The 16,319-nt window shown below is 31.4% G+C and overlaps 1 protein-coding gene across 1 annotated transcript; it reads left to right on the top strand.

Annotated features, from left to right (window-relative positions):
* Positions 1 to 211: 211 nt before the first annotated feature.
* On the top strand, positions 212 to 15,443 carry LOC129988281 (NFX1-type zinc finger-containing protein 1-like). The gene is made up of 3 exons (XM_056096469.1): positions 212 to 286; positions 1,597 to 1,647; positions 9,393 to 15,443. The coding sequence occupies exons 2-3, from the start codon at positions 1,625 to 1,627 to the stop codon at positions 15,073 to 15,075; spliced, it is 5,706 nt and encodes a 1,901-aa protein (XP_055952444.1). The 5' UTR covers positions 212 to 286; positions 1,597 to 1,624; the 3' UTR covers positions 15,076 to 15,443.
* The last annotated feature ends 876 nt before the right edge of the window (positions 15,444 to 16,319 follow it).

Raw genomic sequence — 16,319 nt, 5'->3', positions numbered from 1 at the left:
CGTTTTACAATCACATTTGCAATTACTACCGTCTATTAAACCAGATATGTTATGTATCGCAAAATCAGCTTGTCTTTCTTCTCGCCCATGCGCAGTAAAAGTCAGATAAATAGAAGCAACCAATTGTAGTAAAGAGAAGGAGAAAAATTCTCTACAGTTTTTTCAGTGTATCTAAATGACATCACGAGTTTCGGTTTCACTTTAGGTTCGTATTTTTCTTGGTTTTGTCAGTCGGGAACTTCCCATTTTTGAGCTCTTCTGGTAACAAAATTTGAGATTGATTCAGGTAACAAAATGAACTTCTGATTATTGATAGATTTTCTTTTTTGTTAAAATGTGGAAATTTTTTAAGTCATATAATTATCATGACAAAACAGACAATATATATTATTGAAATTTTTATTACTGTCATTTTTAAATATGCATTTTTTGTTTTAGAAGTATAAAAATTATTTATAATAACTCATTTTAAATGTAAAGGAACGAGTACGAAAAATAATTTATTAGATGCAAGTGATGGAAAATCATATTTTATTTGATGTGCCTAATAAAAGTGGAATAGAATAACTAGAAGTGTATTTTAAGTAAAATTAAAATAAATGTGAATTGTGTTAATAAAATTAGTCTGTTATCATGTTAGTGCCGAAATTCATAGTTTCCATTCCATTGTCAGAATTTCTTAATTCCCATCCTATTTTGCAATTTTTGTGAATATCAGATGTTGGCTATAGTAATGTTAAATTTACACGAATTAGCAATTTAATAACATTATTAGAATGTAAAATGTATTATTACTGTTATACTGTTAGATTTGCATTTTGCTCTATAATAAGCATTCATTAAAATATGTATAAGCAATTCTAAATATTTAAAATTCTGAATTTAATAAATAAAATGTATTTATATCATTTCGAATACTTAAAAAAATCTTAAGGATTAATGATTCATAACCGTACCTTAATAACATAATTAGCTTTACAATATTGTTATCATATCGGCATGCTGTTGCCGAGTATTCTGTGCATCGAATAACATTGTTGAAATGCTGCAAAATATTTTGTGCTGATAAGATAAGGAAGATGTTTAACATTAGTAGTAACATTAATATTTAGTAAATTATTATGTTACTACTAATGTCATAGAACTGTCTAAAATTATTCAGTTCTTTCACTGACTAATTTTAGACATTTCAGACTTTTTAACTTGAGTTGAGATTAAAAAAGATAATTGTATAATCAAACATAAATTGTTTCTGAAAAAAAAATTAATGAATTTAAAAATTTAATTTAATTGAAACTTTAAACCTTTAACATTATTTATTTGATTAATCTTAAAATTTAATATATATATATATATATATATATATATATATATATATATATATATATATATATATTGTAAAATAAACAATACCAAATAATCATTTCCATTTTTTTTTTAAATTCAAGTAGATTTATGCAATACTTTAATAAATTACTTATTGAGAATAGATGTCATCTAAAGTAGTTTTAAATTTTTGTGTGACTATATTTGTTTATTACAATTATATAAATGATAAAAAAAATATTCATATGAATACTTTTTATATGTTTATAGGCTGTTTTGATGTGTTTCATGCTAAGTTATGGCTGAAAATAAAAAGGCATTGTAAGTATAATTAGACATTTATGAATATTTCTAAATGTTTTGTATCTCCCTGTTTGTGAAAATAGAATTGAAATGTCAGAATCTAATTATTTTAAAAGAATACCCTTGTATTTTAATTATCTAAATTATCTGCTATTTTATTAGAAATATCAACAAATTATAATTTGTTAGGTACAATTACCTGATGTCTCAAGGAAAACATTCCTAGATTTATAATTTCCGTATCTTAACATTTATAAAATAAATTTTTTATGACCTAAGTTCTCATATTTATAGACCAGACTACTTGATATGCTGGTTTGTAGATGGTTTGTTTTTTGTTGGCCAGAAAAGCACATGCACACACTACTTTTTTTTTTATTATTAATTAATCGCCTCAAGCAACCAACTGGTTCTTTGAGAATATTTTTTGTATTTTATTTCAATAATACTATGTTATATACACGTATTCTGTAAATTTTGTATTATTTTGTTATAACCTTTTTAAAAGCAAAAACACTTGATGGAAAGATTTAGGATTTAAAAAAAAATCTTTCCAATATGCCTGTTATTTTTATGAAAGTGAATACAAGTATTGCCTTTAACTATAAAAATCGTTTGAATATAAGACTAATTAAGTATTTTTCTGTTTTAGAAATGATTTATTTGAATACTTATTATATCATTTTTCTGCTTTTATATTTATTTTGTCATTATATTAAAGCATTCCTATTCACTTAAAATTTTCTTACAAAATGAAGATCATTTTATTCAATTTTAAAAAGCAGAACCTGTACGATTGTGCCGGGGACTTGATGAATGTTAGCCGCGCACATTTGTTTAGAAATCAAAACCACAATATCATAAAATAAAGCTATTAAAATGATAATTTTGAGCATTTATTTATTTATTTTTACATCTGATAAACTGCAGACGATGAAAATCAAAACAAAGAACTAAAAATGAAGACTTCCCTAAAAAAAAGAAAATAACTAGACATTAAAATTAGAAAGTGTCCAGCAAACGATGCCCTTGGAATATAAATTGTATAAAGATAATTTTTATGATTTTTTCGGTTTGTCATTAGACAAATCAACGAAGTTAATGAATAAAAGTCGATAGGTCTTTTAAAACTAAATAAGAATATTAAAAAAAAAAAAAAAGTGGAAAAGGTAATGGAATTACATAGTCGATTATTGAAATTTTAGTTTCAGTTCTTAAAATATTTTGATAAATATTTCTTAAAGTTCAGTAAATTACATTATAGATATGAAGCAAATTTATTGAGAACGATCATTATTGAATGTAAATAATAAAAATATTTTTTTATAACTTATATTTTTCATTTGATATTGTTATGGTATATTTATATATATTTAATGTTTAATAGTTTTAATATATAAATATTAGAATATAAAATTTTTTTAAAAAAATTCATTTTTATCATAAATAAATACGAAAAATCTTTTCATGCTTATTTATTTTAACGTAATTTTTTACACATTTCATGATTTTTTTTTCCGGTTGCAGTTGAGTAAATATTTATAAACGGGGGAAAAAAATCGAAATTATATGTTTTGAAGTTCAGCTTTTATTTAAATTTAATTAAAGGTTTGTAATAGCTTACTTACCGTTTGCTGTTTGCTTCTGAATTTATGAAATTCAAATACAAAAAAGTCTAATTATCATGTGAGAACATGATATTGTTTTGGTTTTGAGTTTTTGAAGCCTTAAAATGCATGGGCAGAAAACTGGGGATTTACCGCTTTTGAGGCATCAATTTTTCACATTTACGATTATTAGAAAATGATAAAGAAGGTTGTCACATTTTGACGACTTATCGCCAAAAGAAAGTTACAACTGGACGCGAATGTCCTCCATGTACCCGATTCTTCTGTCTGGCCAATAAAGGGATACTCGTAAGAAGTTATCGCCCGAAAAAGCACAAATAAAAAAAATGGGAATGAATGCGAAACATTGAGGGGAGGTATCAAAAGTTATATATATATATATATATATATTTAATTTTCAATTTTTTAGCTGACAAAAAAAGTTATGGAGCTCGAATGATTTTGAGATGGGGGGGGGGCATCACTTTTCTAAAAGTTGACGATTGCAATCTGATAGTCACATGATTTTTTAAAAACCGGCTTAAACTGGCTTTCCCACAATCTAGCCTCAGGAAAAATTTTAGAACTCGTTTGATTTTCAGATGGTTAATAAAAACCCATCACTTTTTAAATGTTGATGATTGTGAAATATGAGTCGTGATGATACATGTTTTTCTACCGGATTGATACCACGTGACCTTAAAGAATAGTGGTCTCGCATGAAATTTCCGACAGCAGATTTCAATTTTTTAAGAAAATTTTATTATTTGATAATTAAATTATGCAAATTTGTGCAGAAAAGATATAATTCAAATTAAGCCGAAAGGCACCAATGTGTTATGTTGTATAGCAGAAACGTGAAGTCAGTTTTCTGAGGGTCGTTAAATAGTCTAGAAATTATATGTATCTTCCCAGAATTTACAAAAATGTATTACGGATTTAAAATCTATATCAAACCAAACATTGAATATATATATATAAGCATTATTTTGTTTAAAGCAGCAGGTTTGAAGTCGTTTTACATTTAAAATTAATTTTAATCCATCCCGGGAAAGCAATTTATTTACAAGCAGGCGCGGACAGAACACGTCCACAGCAGCGCGGAGCAAAAAGCAAAAGTAAGTAAGGAACGAAACAAATGATCACTAGTCTTATATAACATGGAATTTCCGACCATGTGTTGATTGAATACTCGTGTTGACCTTGGATAAGAGCACCAAAGGGATCATTTTTACTTGACACTTGGAACTGATGGCGCATCATTTTTACAAAGCTTCAAAGGTGGAATGGGATCAGGAAACGAGAGAACACTTTAGAATGACCCCAACATGAGCCGAATTAGACAAAAATTTAGGAAATTAATTTGATTAAATTAGATATTAAAATATCGTTACATATATACTGTAAAATTATAGTATATCATGAACATTTTCTCCTTCATTAAAGTTTTCCTTTGACCCATATTATCTCTTTCGAGAAGAATATGTACTGTCCCTCTCAAAAAAAAAAAAATCATTGTTCTGATGATTAGGTGATCTCTATAATTTTGGTTTGTAAAAAGTGGATGCAATGTATAAAAATTTAGAACCCTGTTGCATAGATTACTGCATCCCCGCCGGTACTGCGCAAAAGGTCGACACAATATGGGGAATGTCCCTGAACTCTACGCACTAACTTTGAAGAATAGTGGAGAACATTGCTAGAAATACCATCCTCAATATGGTAAATAACCATTTTTTTCCCCTCCAAAATTCTGATAAAAGCAAAATCTTCTCCTTCTTGTAGATGATAAGAAAGAAGTATGAATTTTTCAGGTTCTGCAAATGTCAATGAAAAGGCAGAGAGTAGCCCTCTCGTAGAGTAACTTTCTCGCATATTCTCTAGCAAAGATTTTATCCCAATGAACGCATTATATGGCATTGACGTACAATAGTTATGAAACGTTAACCTTTGGGGTGAATTAAGCATTTTTATTGACTCGTGACCCTTGTGAGTGTTTCCTTGGCGAGTGTTTTGGCTATTGATTCATAGTATGTGGTCAAAATTATATGAAAGTCAAATTTGTGTTTCAGACATCTTCTTCACAACCGATTGAGACAAAAATTTGGCATAAAACTGCACTTATAGTTACAAAATCATGTACCAAATTTGATGTTAATTCATATAAATGTTTTCGATTCATCGCGTTTGCATGTTTCTGAAAGTACAGACCGATAGACGGTCAATCCCTTGTTGGATTTCGCTCAAAATTTTCATAGATGTCTGCACTATAGATGTTAAATCTGTTCACCGAATCGTGTTAACTTATGTTCGAACAGCCGGTGAGACAGACTTCTTCTAAACGGATGTTGTTCAACATTTGTTAGAAATCCACAAATTTGGTTGTAAGCATGTATACCAAATTTCATCCGTCTATTCCGAAAATGTTTGAATTATCTTCTTGACAGACAGGCGGACATTTTCCAAAAGTGTGTTTTTCGAACTCGGTTGTTCAAAATGATTCGTCAAAATCGAGTTCGAATTTTTTGAGGATTTCTATATTTTCTCTATACTTCGTAAACGAGAGAGTAATGAGTTAAATAATGGATTGAGTGCTCTACATGAATTGATTGCATTTTCTACTATTAAACTGAGTTGCTAATTCTTACTAATTTTAATGCGCGTTGCTGAGTCTTAGACATTTCTATCTCGTTTGGTCCCTTCCTTATATTGCTGTTATTATAAAGATACATTTCTTAACTTTTCCTTCGGAGTCAGTGTAGAACTTATTTGTACAAAATGCTAAACAATATTATTAGGTTATCTTTACAATATTGAATAGTTTTCGGAATATCGAACAGATGAGGAAAATATCGTTCTAAAATAAAAAACTATTACAATTGGAGTAGAGTCCTAATAGGGAAATTATTACGAATTACTCCAAGTTGAACGACTTAATGATAATAGTTTTTGTGATGTGTTCTATGAAATGGGAGATGTTTTTGCTGAAATACAATAAGAATCATTATGCGTTGGTTTAATTGGGAACAGGCAGTATAATGCATTCTGTGGTATGCATTATGTATGAATGAATTCTGTGATTTGTCTGATATAGTAGTTTCTCATCATGTCAACCATATCTTCAAATCAATTCGCTGCTATGATCGGAAGCGGAAACACGCATTCTCAATAGTCTCTGGGATTATCGACAGCATTCTTATAATCGGGCTTGAAAATTTATATATTTTAGAAAAAAATGCATTATTATTTGCCAACAGATTCTAAAACCCTCCGCGCTTTTGCGCATGTGTCAGGATGGGTTTAATTCGGCAAAATAAGAGTGAGAGGAAAGGAGGAGATGTTTACATTTAACAGTAAAGTAAATTCCGGAAATGGGGCACATCCTTCCATGTCTCACTCCTCAGTAAGATAGAACCGGCGAAAAGTCGTCGTGGTCGTCTCAGAATACTGAAACGAACAGTGCATAATCCAGCCCTGCAATGCATGATTATGCTTTCACAAAATTTCTTGCATAATATTGTTTTAAATTAAATAAAAAAGTTTGTTTGTTTGTTTCTTATGGCACTTGCCACTGACAAGCCCGCTGTTACGAAGACAGCGATTTAAGCCTGAGGGGGAACGTCTCTTATTTTTTATAGCAGCGCCAACTAGGGCCAAGAGTACGACTTTGCCACTCACGCATCACTCATTCGCTTGCACAACCCCTTTTTACAGGAGGGCACATTCACACATCTCACAGATAGAACAACAGAAGAACAACCATGCCCAAACCGGGACTCGAACCCGGGACGCCCAGATCATGGGGAAGACGCGCTACCCCTATGCCAGGACGCCGGCAAATAAAAAAGTGATAAAGTTTGTAAAAATGCAGCAGAGCCTTTTCTTGAAGTTAAATTATGAAATACTAATCACGCTATCGCAATCTTTTATTGCTGAAACTTAATGTATTTCGACTATTATTTTTTTCCAAAAGTTCAATTTTAGTTTAGATGCTTTTAAAATAATTATTTACGCTTCTAATTATTTTGAGATTTTTTTTTTGTTTCAAAATTGCCTTCTTTTATCATTTTGAAATTTACCTTTGTAACTGAAGTAAATTGATTAACTCTTCTCTTGGTTCGATTAAAGGTAAAAAAATTTGCTCCAAAATTCTATGAGAAAACAAAATTTATAACTAATGTGTCCAGTAGTGTCATCGGGCTTCATTATTTTTCCCCTCTGATTAAGTGTATCGACGAAGAGTACGATCGACTGCCGATTTGAAGGCTTCACATCGATTTAATTGCAGTTCATGTAGATTTCGATTCATTGATTGATCTGTAAAATAAAGCATGTCCTTATTTGGTTGCCTTTGTCACACACTAGAGATTTTATTAAAATATGGATAGTTACGACATAAATTTTGCATATTGTAGCAATTGCATTATTCTATCTTCTCTTTTGGATAATAGGTGGCGATGCTTGATTAGGTACGCATCCCATAGTGCATTGCAATTGTAAATAGAATCAAATGTGATGCTGTTTTGTTGAGGTGGACGCGTTAATGTCTTATCTTGTGTATCGTGTTTGTGTTTATTTTTTGTGAAATGTGATCATTAAAGAAATGTTCCCGAAAAGATACGTCCTGTTGCTTCCAAAGCACGGATCATAATGATCATCATTCCACCACAATAAGCTATTTTGGATTCCATTTCTAGATCAACAACTACTTTCAACATTAATGGTTTCTTAAATATTTAATTAAATAATGAAAATTGATTTTAAATTTGACATTTTGCTCATTTTTTTATAAGAAATTTCCTACATAAAAATAGCACGCTTTGTAGACCATTATAAAAAAATTACCAATTATCTCTTTTAGTGATACTAATATATTTGGCGTATATTAATTTTTTAATTTTTATAAATTTTTGAAAATTGTTTTTAAATAAAATTTGTGTTAATGTTTCGGTTTTTTGTTTTGAAATTCAGGCTAAATTTATTGTTCCATTGCGTTTTGTTAAAGATATGATAAAAAGTATTGCTTTATCTGGACATCAGTTCCAATGCAAAAATGTTGTATTCGTGCCAGACAGTTCTGAAACAATGAGTACAGAGAAGAAGAGAGGCATTTACTTGCTGGCCGAGATATTGAGCAACACGGACTAGGGCAATAAAAAACACTTCAGCGAAAAATTATTTTATTAATTTTTAAATTATAAAAATACTTAAACTTGAAAATAAATTAAACTCCAACAATGGCCAGTATATCAATTGGTAATTATAAAGAGTATCTCAGAATTAACACAAGATTTTAATTTACCACCATTCGTGTAGTTAAGTATTGGAACCTTTTTAAAAACCATATGCCTATTGACTGTTTATGATTAGTAAAAATGGAGCGTTACACAAGAGAACAACGTGTTTTCATTGTTGAATATTTAAAAAAAAAAAAAAAATGAAAATCTGGCGGCCACAGTTCGAAAATTTGTGGAATGGACCCCTAGATCGTGTGATTTAACAGCAATGGATTTCTTTTTATGGGGTTATTGGAAGTCAAATGTCTTATGTCAACTAGCCCACAAACATGCGTGAATTGAAGGAGGAAACTGAACACCGCATGAACGAAATTCAGCCACATTTATGCAAAATGATCATGGAAAATTTCGACATGAGTGCTTTTGTGCAGCAAAGCCGTAGAGGCCATTTACCTTTTGTGTTATTCTATGCATAACCCTATCCTGTAAACTTTACAATTCAATAAAAAACTCTGTTTTTTTTATTTAATTCAAGTTTTGTGTTAACAAATTGTTCTATCGTATAACGCTCCGTTTTTACTAATCCTAAATTATCAGCTGTCAAATGTTTTTTTTTTATTAGGATTGCCAACACTTTACTGCACGAATGGTAGGAAATTCAAATCTTGCGTTAATTTTGGGGCACCATTTATAAAAGTAATAAAATGTTTCGTATTTTTTGTCTATGATTCCCAAATTTCTTTAAAAAATTTTTTCGCATTATCGCGATGGTATTCAGGCTACTAATTTCTGCTGGTCTTTTTGTTCAATGAAAATTCATAAAAGAATTCATACATTTCTTAATTTTTTTTGTATTTTAAATCTATATTTCATTCTAACCAGTTAGTTTTAAACATATTTCAACTTTTCTTCTTTTCAGAAATGCTGTTTTCAGTCATCTTTCTATTGCTGATGTAGATTCACAAGTGGAAAACTCAAAATATAACATGAAAGCTGAATATTTTCTAAAAAAATATCCAATTCAGCAAAATAAAACAATCGTGGAAGAAAAGACTTCGAAATATAGCACTGGAAACGATCTTGCCAGAGAGCAAGGTAAAATGAAAAATCAAAATCCCTTGAATGATGACCTACCACTCCGAAGATATTCTCGAAATTCATTGCTTTCTTCTCGTCTTAAAGATTTGACGCAAGATAGCAATTCTTTCTCTAGGGAAAATTTGAACGATGAATATATTTTTGGAAGTGTTAAACATAATGGTGCAGTGCCCAAACAAAGAGTTACAGGTATGCCTCTTAAGACTTTACAAGATTTAATACAGAAAAATTCTGATGAAATATTATGTACCATCCTAGATAAAGAAAGCGGATTCATTCCTACACTGAAAGGTAATTTTGATAGAGACTGCATTGCTTACATCCTTATAGCTTTGGGAAAAGCTGTTTCTTCAGACATCAACAAAAACGTTGCTACTATGTTGACTATAATATCAAGTAATGACAATTTGTTCTTACTTAATGTACAACAGTATTTGACATCTCTTCTAGCTCACAAGCCAGAAGATTTTCATTTGGATGCCTTGGTTTCTTTGATAAGATTTTTGTTGAAGTTTCAAATTTGCTTACCATCTAATGCCTGCGACATTTTAATTATGCTAATGCCATTGTTAAAACAAACTTGTGAAAATCATTTATCACAGAATAAAGAAATGTATTCTGAATCAGCAGGAATGCTTCAAGAATTGGAAGAACTAAATGATTCTGTTCTCAACAAATACACTCTGAATCAGATCAAAGAAAGATCTTTAAATGAAAAACTGCAGCTTTTGGATCCCCCTGAAGATTATCGTACTATCCCTGTCTTGCCAAATGAAGTCGACATACAACAACCGTGTGCATTTCTGCGCCCAAGTGTAATCAAGGGTCAGTATCAAAATACTGAGCATTATCTTGATGTGCAATATCGATTGTTGAGAGAAGATTACGTTAGACCTTTGAGGGAAGGTATAACGGAATATTTGACACTCAAAGATCGTAATAAGTCTAGGCAAATTAAAGATATCAAAGTCTATCCTTACGTGCAAATAGTGAAACAAGAATTTGTAAATGGTGAACTGCTTCATATGGCTTACATCAATGATAAAAGATTTGCCAGAATAAAGTGGGAATTCAGCAAGCGTTTACTATCCAAGTCTTTACTTTGCCTGTCTTCTGATAATTTCAAAACTATGTTTTTTGCGACAGTTGCTAAAAGGGATCCGAAAGAGCTCAGTAAAGGCTTGTTGCTGCTGCGTTTTGAAGAGTTGACAGACGAGGTACTTAATATAGATGAATCCAAAAACTTTGTCGCTATTGAAACAAGCGCCTATTTTGAAGCGTATAGGTATAATCTAGATGCATTGCTTGAACTTAAAGATGAAACTTTGCCTATGAAGCGTTATATAGTGGAAACTCAAAAAACTGTTTTGAAACCTCAATATTTAAGTGAAACTGCCACTTATGACATGAGACCTGTGCTTTTACCTTTAAGTGAAGCTAGTATAATGCGAGATGTTAATGAAAATGGTAAATTTTGCAGTAATTATATCTATCCAAGTAATATTCCAGAACGACTTAAAAGTATAGCTGTTCTGAATGATATTTTGTGGCCAACTTGTACAGATTTAAATCTAGATCCTTCTCAGTTTTCAGCTTTAAAAGCTGCTATTACTAAGGAATTTGCTATCATTCAAGGCCCACCAGGAACCGGTAAAACGTATGTAGGTCTCAGAATAGCACAATTGTTGTTGCATAATGTGGATAAATGGCAATCTAAAATATATCCTTCGCCAATATTAGTGATATGTTATACGAATCATGCTTTGGATCAGTTTTTAGAAGGCATATTAACTTTCACTAAGAAAATTGTGAGAATTGGAGGAAGGGGGACAAATGAAGCTATTTCAAATTTTCAAATAAATAATCTTAAAAAAAATCTTCGTTTTAACAAAGAGTTTCCACGTGATATTGTTAATGGTATAAGACACCTGATGGGTCAATTAAAAACTTTGAAAGATTCCGTAGATACTACCAAGCAATCTATTAACAGTTCATATACCTCTATTTTAAGTGAAGAAACTTTAAAAAATTGCATGACTTCTTGTCATTATTATTCCTTAAAAAGCAAAGAGCAAATGTATAATCCTAGGATAATACTTATTTACGAGTGGTTATTAGGAATTCAAATTCAAGAAAAAAAAGTGCCTCCTAATTTTAGAGAACTTGTTTCCACGGGATTGAAATTTAATTCCTTTCTTGCTGCTACTGATGATAATGATGAAGAGTATTTTCCTGCCAAAACTGATGTCGATTCTGAAGAAGAAGCTGATATTGATTACATTGAAGCTCAACGAGATATTAACCCTGATGAATTTGCCGACGCCTCTTATGATATTCCTTTGTACAAAGATAAACTGGATTTGATAATTGGACTGGATGATGGCTGGAAGTTTGTTGGAGGTAATCATGGATTGAGAGATTACGTTAAGGCATGTTTATCTGATACCAAGGCTATGCATGAGAAAATGGCAAAGAAAATTAAAGATGTGTGGTCTCTCTCTTATAAATCTAAGTGGAGTCTTTATAAATTTTGGCTTGAAGGCTATATTCGTAAAATGAATGAAACCGTCACAGAATTGCATCAGCAAATTAGAGAAAAATATAAAGTGCTTCAAGAAATGCGAACTGAAGAAGACATGCATGTTTGCAAGAAAGCACTTGTTGTTGGGATGACAACAACTGGAGCTGCTAAGTACAGGCACATAGTTCAGCATCTTAATCCAAGAATTGTGATCGTGGAGGAAGCTGCTGAAATTCTAGAAAGCCATGTAGTTACATCGCTTGCACGTGGTACTCAACATCTCATTTTGATCGGGGACCATCAGCAACTGAGACCGAGTCCAACAGTTCACTTGTTAGCCACGAAATATGGAATGAATATTTCTCTATTTGAAAGAATGATTGAGAATGGCTTGGATTGTCACAAATTAGAAATTCAGCATAGGATGAGACCTGAGATAGCATCGTTACTTGTACCTCATATATACAATAAGCTACACAATCATGAAAGTGTCAAGACTTTCGAAAATATAAAAGGTGTCGCCAAGAACGTATTTTTTGTTAATCATTCATATTGTGAGTTACATGAAAATGATTCTAAAAGCAAAGTTAATGTTCATGAGGCCAATTTTATGTTGAAGTTTTGTAAATATCTCATTATGCAAGGTTATAAATCTTCCCAAATAACTGTTTTAACAACATATTCTGGACAACTATTTGAATTTAAAAAAAGTCCCCTAAAAAGCGCTTTGCAAGGAGTAAGATTTACTGTGGTTGATAATTTTCAAGGAGAAGAGAATGATATAATTTTGATTTCCTTCGTTAGAAGTAATGAAGAAGGGCAAATTGGATTTCTTAAAGTATCCAATCGTGTGTGTGTGGCTTTGTCTAGGGCAAAAAAGGGCCTTTATTGCATTGGAAATTTTGGTTTGTTAGCTGAAAAAAGCAATCTCTGGAAAAATATTGTTGAAACATTAGAGACCAAAAAGTCAATAGGTCCATCACTCTTGCTTATGTGCCAGAATCATCCTGATATAAGCAGAGCTGTGACCAATGATAGTGACTTTGATTTTGTTCCGGAAGGTGGGTGTACCAAGCAGTGTGAATTTCAACTTTTGTGTGGGCATCAGTGTTCTTTGAAATGTCATCCATATAATCTTGCACATGAAGGTATTAAGTGTCAAAGCCCTTGTACTAAGCAATGCAGTGAAGGTCATTTATGCACCAGGAAATGTTCCGAGAGGTGTCCACCCTGTGCCTTCCTTGTACCTAAAACAATTAACTTATGTGGGCATACCATTCAAGTGCCTTGTCACCTTCGTGAAAACACCACACCTTGCACAGCCGCTTGTGATAAGTTATTGCCCTGTGGTCATCAATGTAATAAACAATGCGCCGAATCATGTGCAAAAGAATGTTTTGTCAAAATGTCAGTTAAATCCTTTGTATGTGGTCATGAGGTAAATATAGCATGTTCCGGATGTAATGATCCTGAATTATTAATGATGAAATGTAAGGAACCTTGCCGTGCAGAACTACCTTGTGGGCATAAATGTAAAGGTAAATGTGGCAGTTGTTATCAGAGTCGCTTGCATGTGATTTGCATGGAGCCTTGCAATCGTAAATTAGTATGTGGGCATGTATGTAAATCTCTTTGTTACAGAAGCTGTTCACCTTGCAAAGAACCTTGCCAAAAGTATTGTGTTCATAAAAAGTGTACTAAAAAATGTGGTGAGCCTTGTGAAAGTTGTACAAAACCTTGTGAGTGGTCCTGTTCGCATAAGAAATGCACCCGTCTTTGTAGTGAACTTTGTAATCGTACTTTCTGCTACGAAGCTTGTCCGAAAATATTAAAATGCAAACATCCATGTATTGGTATTTGTGGTGAAACTTGTCCTACAGAATGTCGAATATGTGATAAAGAAAAAGTGCAAGAAGCTTATTTTGAGTGTGAAATAAAGGCTGGCGCATTGTTCGTGTGTTTAGAAGATTGCCGACATATATTTGAAATAAATTGGTTTAGGCAGTGGATGGCCATAAATACCCAAGAGACAAACGAGATTCGACTGAGAAGTTGTCCGAAATGCAACACTGTAATTCGGAAGCCTTTGCATTTTGAAAGAAATACCGAATCATGCTTTGAAAATATCGAAAAGATAAAGAACGCAGTATCTGGAAATCAAGACTATAATAGAAATTTTAAAGAACTTTTACGCCAGCGCATTAAAAACGAGCTTATGGGACTTTCGTCTTCTTCTACATTTCGCACTGGTTGGGAAAAACTGAAGGAGGCATTAGAATCCCAAGATAGAAGAAATATTCAAGAGTTGGTTACTATGGAAAACATCATGAACATAATGAAAGTATGGCCATCACGCTCAACGAGTATATCCAGTGTGGTGCAAATTTCTCCTTCCGATATTTATTATCTAATCAGTAAAAAAATGATTGGAAAATTAAATGATTATATTATGATAACAGAAAAGTGGGTGGATTCCTTCATCGCTAAGAGATTTTTAATAGCGTCTGAGCAGCAATTAAAAGATCTTTTGTGGGAAGTTCATCGTCTGAAATTAATTGATGAACTCCACAGACTGATGCTGAAGATTCAGCCAGATGGTAAGTCGTACATATATGCGAATAAATTGATGCATATCTTATTAACTTATTCCCCGTTTCGAGAATTCCAGTTAACAAAATTCTTTTCTGAACTTCCAAACTTGATTAAAAATGTATCCAATTCTCCGATAAATGTTTCAGAACTTCAGAAACAACCAGTTTTAGCGATTATGAGCTTATCGGAAGGTCACTGGTTCATGTGTGAAAAGGGGCATGCCTATTCGGCTGTCAAATGCAGAAGTGAAAATCAAGAATTTAATTGCTATGAATGTGATAGAAAAATAATTGATTTGAAGCCATTAGTTTCAAAAACTTCCTATCCTCCAAAACGACAGATACAGCCCAGAGAAGGGACATCGAAAGGCAGAAGGCCGCATAAGTTTTAATCTTCTTCCAGTGGTTAATTTGAAATTTGTAAAGAAACTGTGTAGATTCCCTTTGAATGAATTCATACCTTATAAATTTTTTACTGTAATTTTTCTCATAAATTCATCTAATGAATTGTTATAGTGTATGAATTGTAAATTTAATCACGCAGAGATTTTCGAATAATTCTAATATATTTTTATTATTCAGAATTTTAAGAGATACTTTCCCATAATTTATGAAGTGATATTTAATATATCTTAAAATTACGAATATAGAAGAAACATGCAATGAATTGTGAATATAGAAGGTTTTTTCATAATTCTTTAAAGGAAATACTTTTGACATTATTATAAATGTTTTAAAATATTGTTGTAAATTTTACCACAAAAAGAAACTATGAATACTTTTTACTTTGTATATATTTTATGTTTTGGTACTCGTATTCGATTGTTATTGAATCAATAAAATGATTTTACAACCATATTTTGTTCTTTAGTATTTAATTATCACCTTGTTTTATTTCAAAATGTCGCAACTTAGAGGTTTTTTATTTGAAATTTTTTTTTTTATTTTATTTATTTGAATCATTTTTGAAAGAAGTCTAATGTGATCTTATAACATTAAGAAAAAATAATTTTGTGTTAAGGTCTGTAGGGGCACTTTGGAAATACTAAATTCAAGGGACACTTTCCCCATCTAAACATCATGCATTTTTAATTGATTTTGATTGAATCTGAATGTTAGCAGTTTTTAAATAATATATATTATAGAAAAGTGAAATAGTAAAGCACGTTAGTAAAAGTGTCGTTCAGAAAAAAATTATTTTTTACTTAAAAAAATTATTAAAGGTTTTTGACGCATTCTAAGAATTTGAGTGGATAAATTTACAGAGCTGTTGAACTTGTGAGTCAAGTTGACTAAATACAAAGATCTGCTAAGGACTTTGAACACATATGAAACGCAAAACATTCTGAAATTTAAAAAAAAAAAAAAAAACGTTTCATTTCAATAAAAGTATATTCAAGTATTGGCCGTAATATTGCAAACGAAACCACGAAATTTGATAACCCCAAAATGAAGCTTGATGCTGTCCAGATTGCTGCCAAATTATTAAGAGGCAGCTGTCTATTTAATACTTCGCCTTTTGTTAAAAATTAAAGGTTTTATGTAGTAGTGACGCAATAGCTCGGTGATAATGGAGCAGCTTGGTATCCAGTTATCAAATAAAGAGCACTTGCATAGCATATGACCCATGCCAACC

The sequence above is a fragment of the Argiope bruennichi genome, chromosome 10, assembly GCF_947563725.1.
Source record: "Argiope bruennichi chromosome 10, qqArgBrue1.1, whole genome shotgun sequence".
Lineage (NCBI taxonomy): Eukaryota > Metazoa > Arthropoda > Arachnida > Araneae > Araneidae > Argiope > Argiope bruennichi.
Note: the sequence above shows the minus strand (reverse complement) of the source record. Positions and strands in the feature narration are given on the sequence as shown.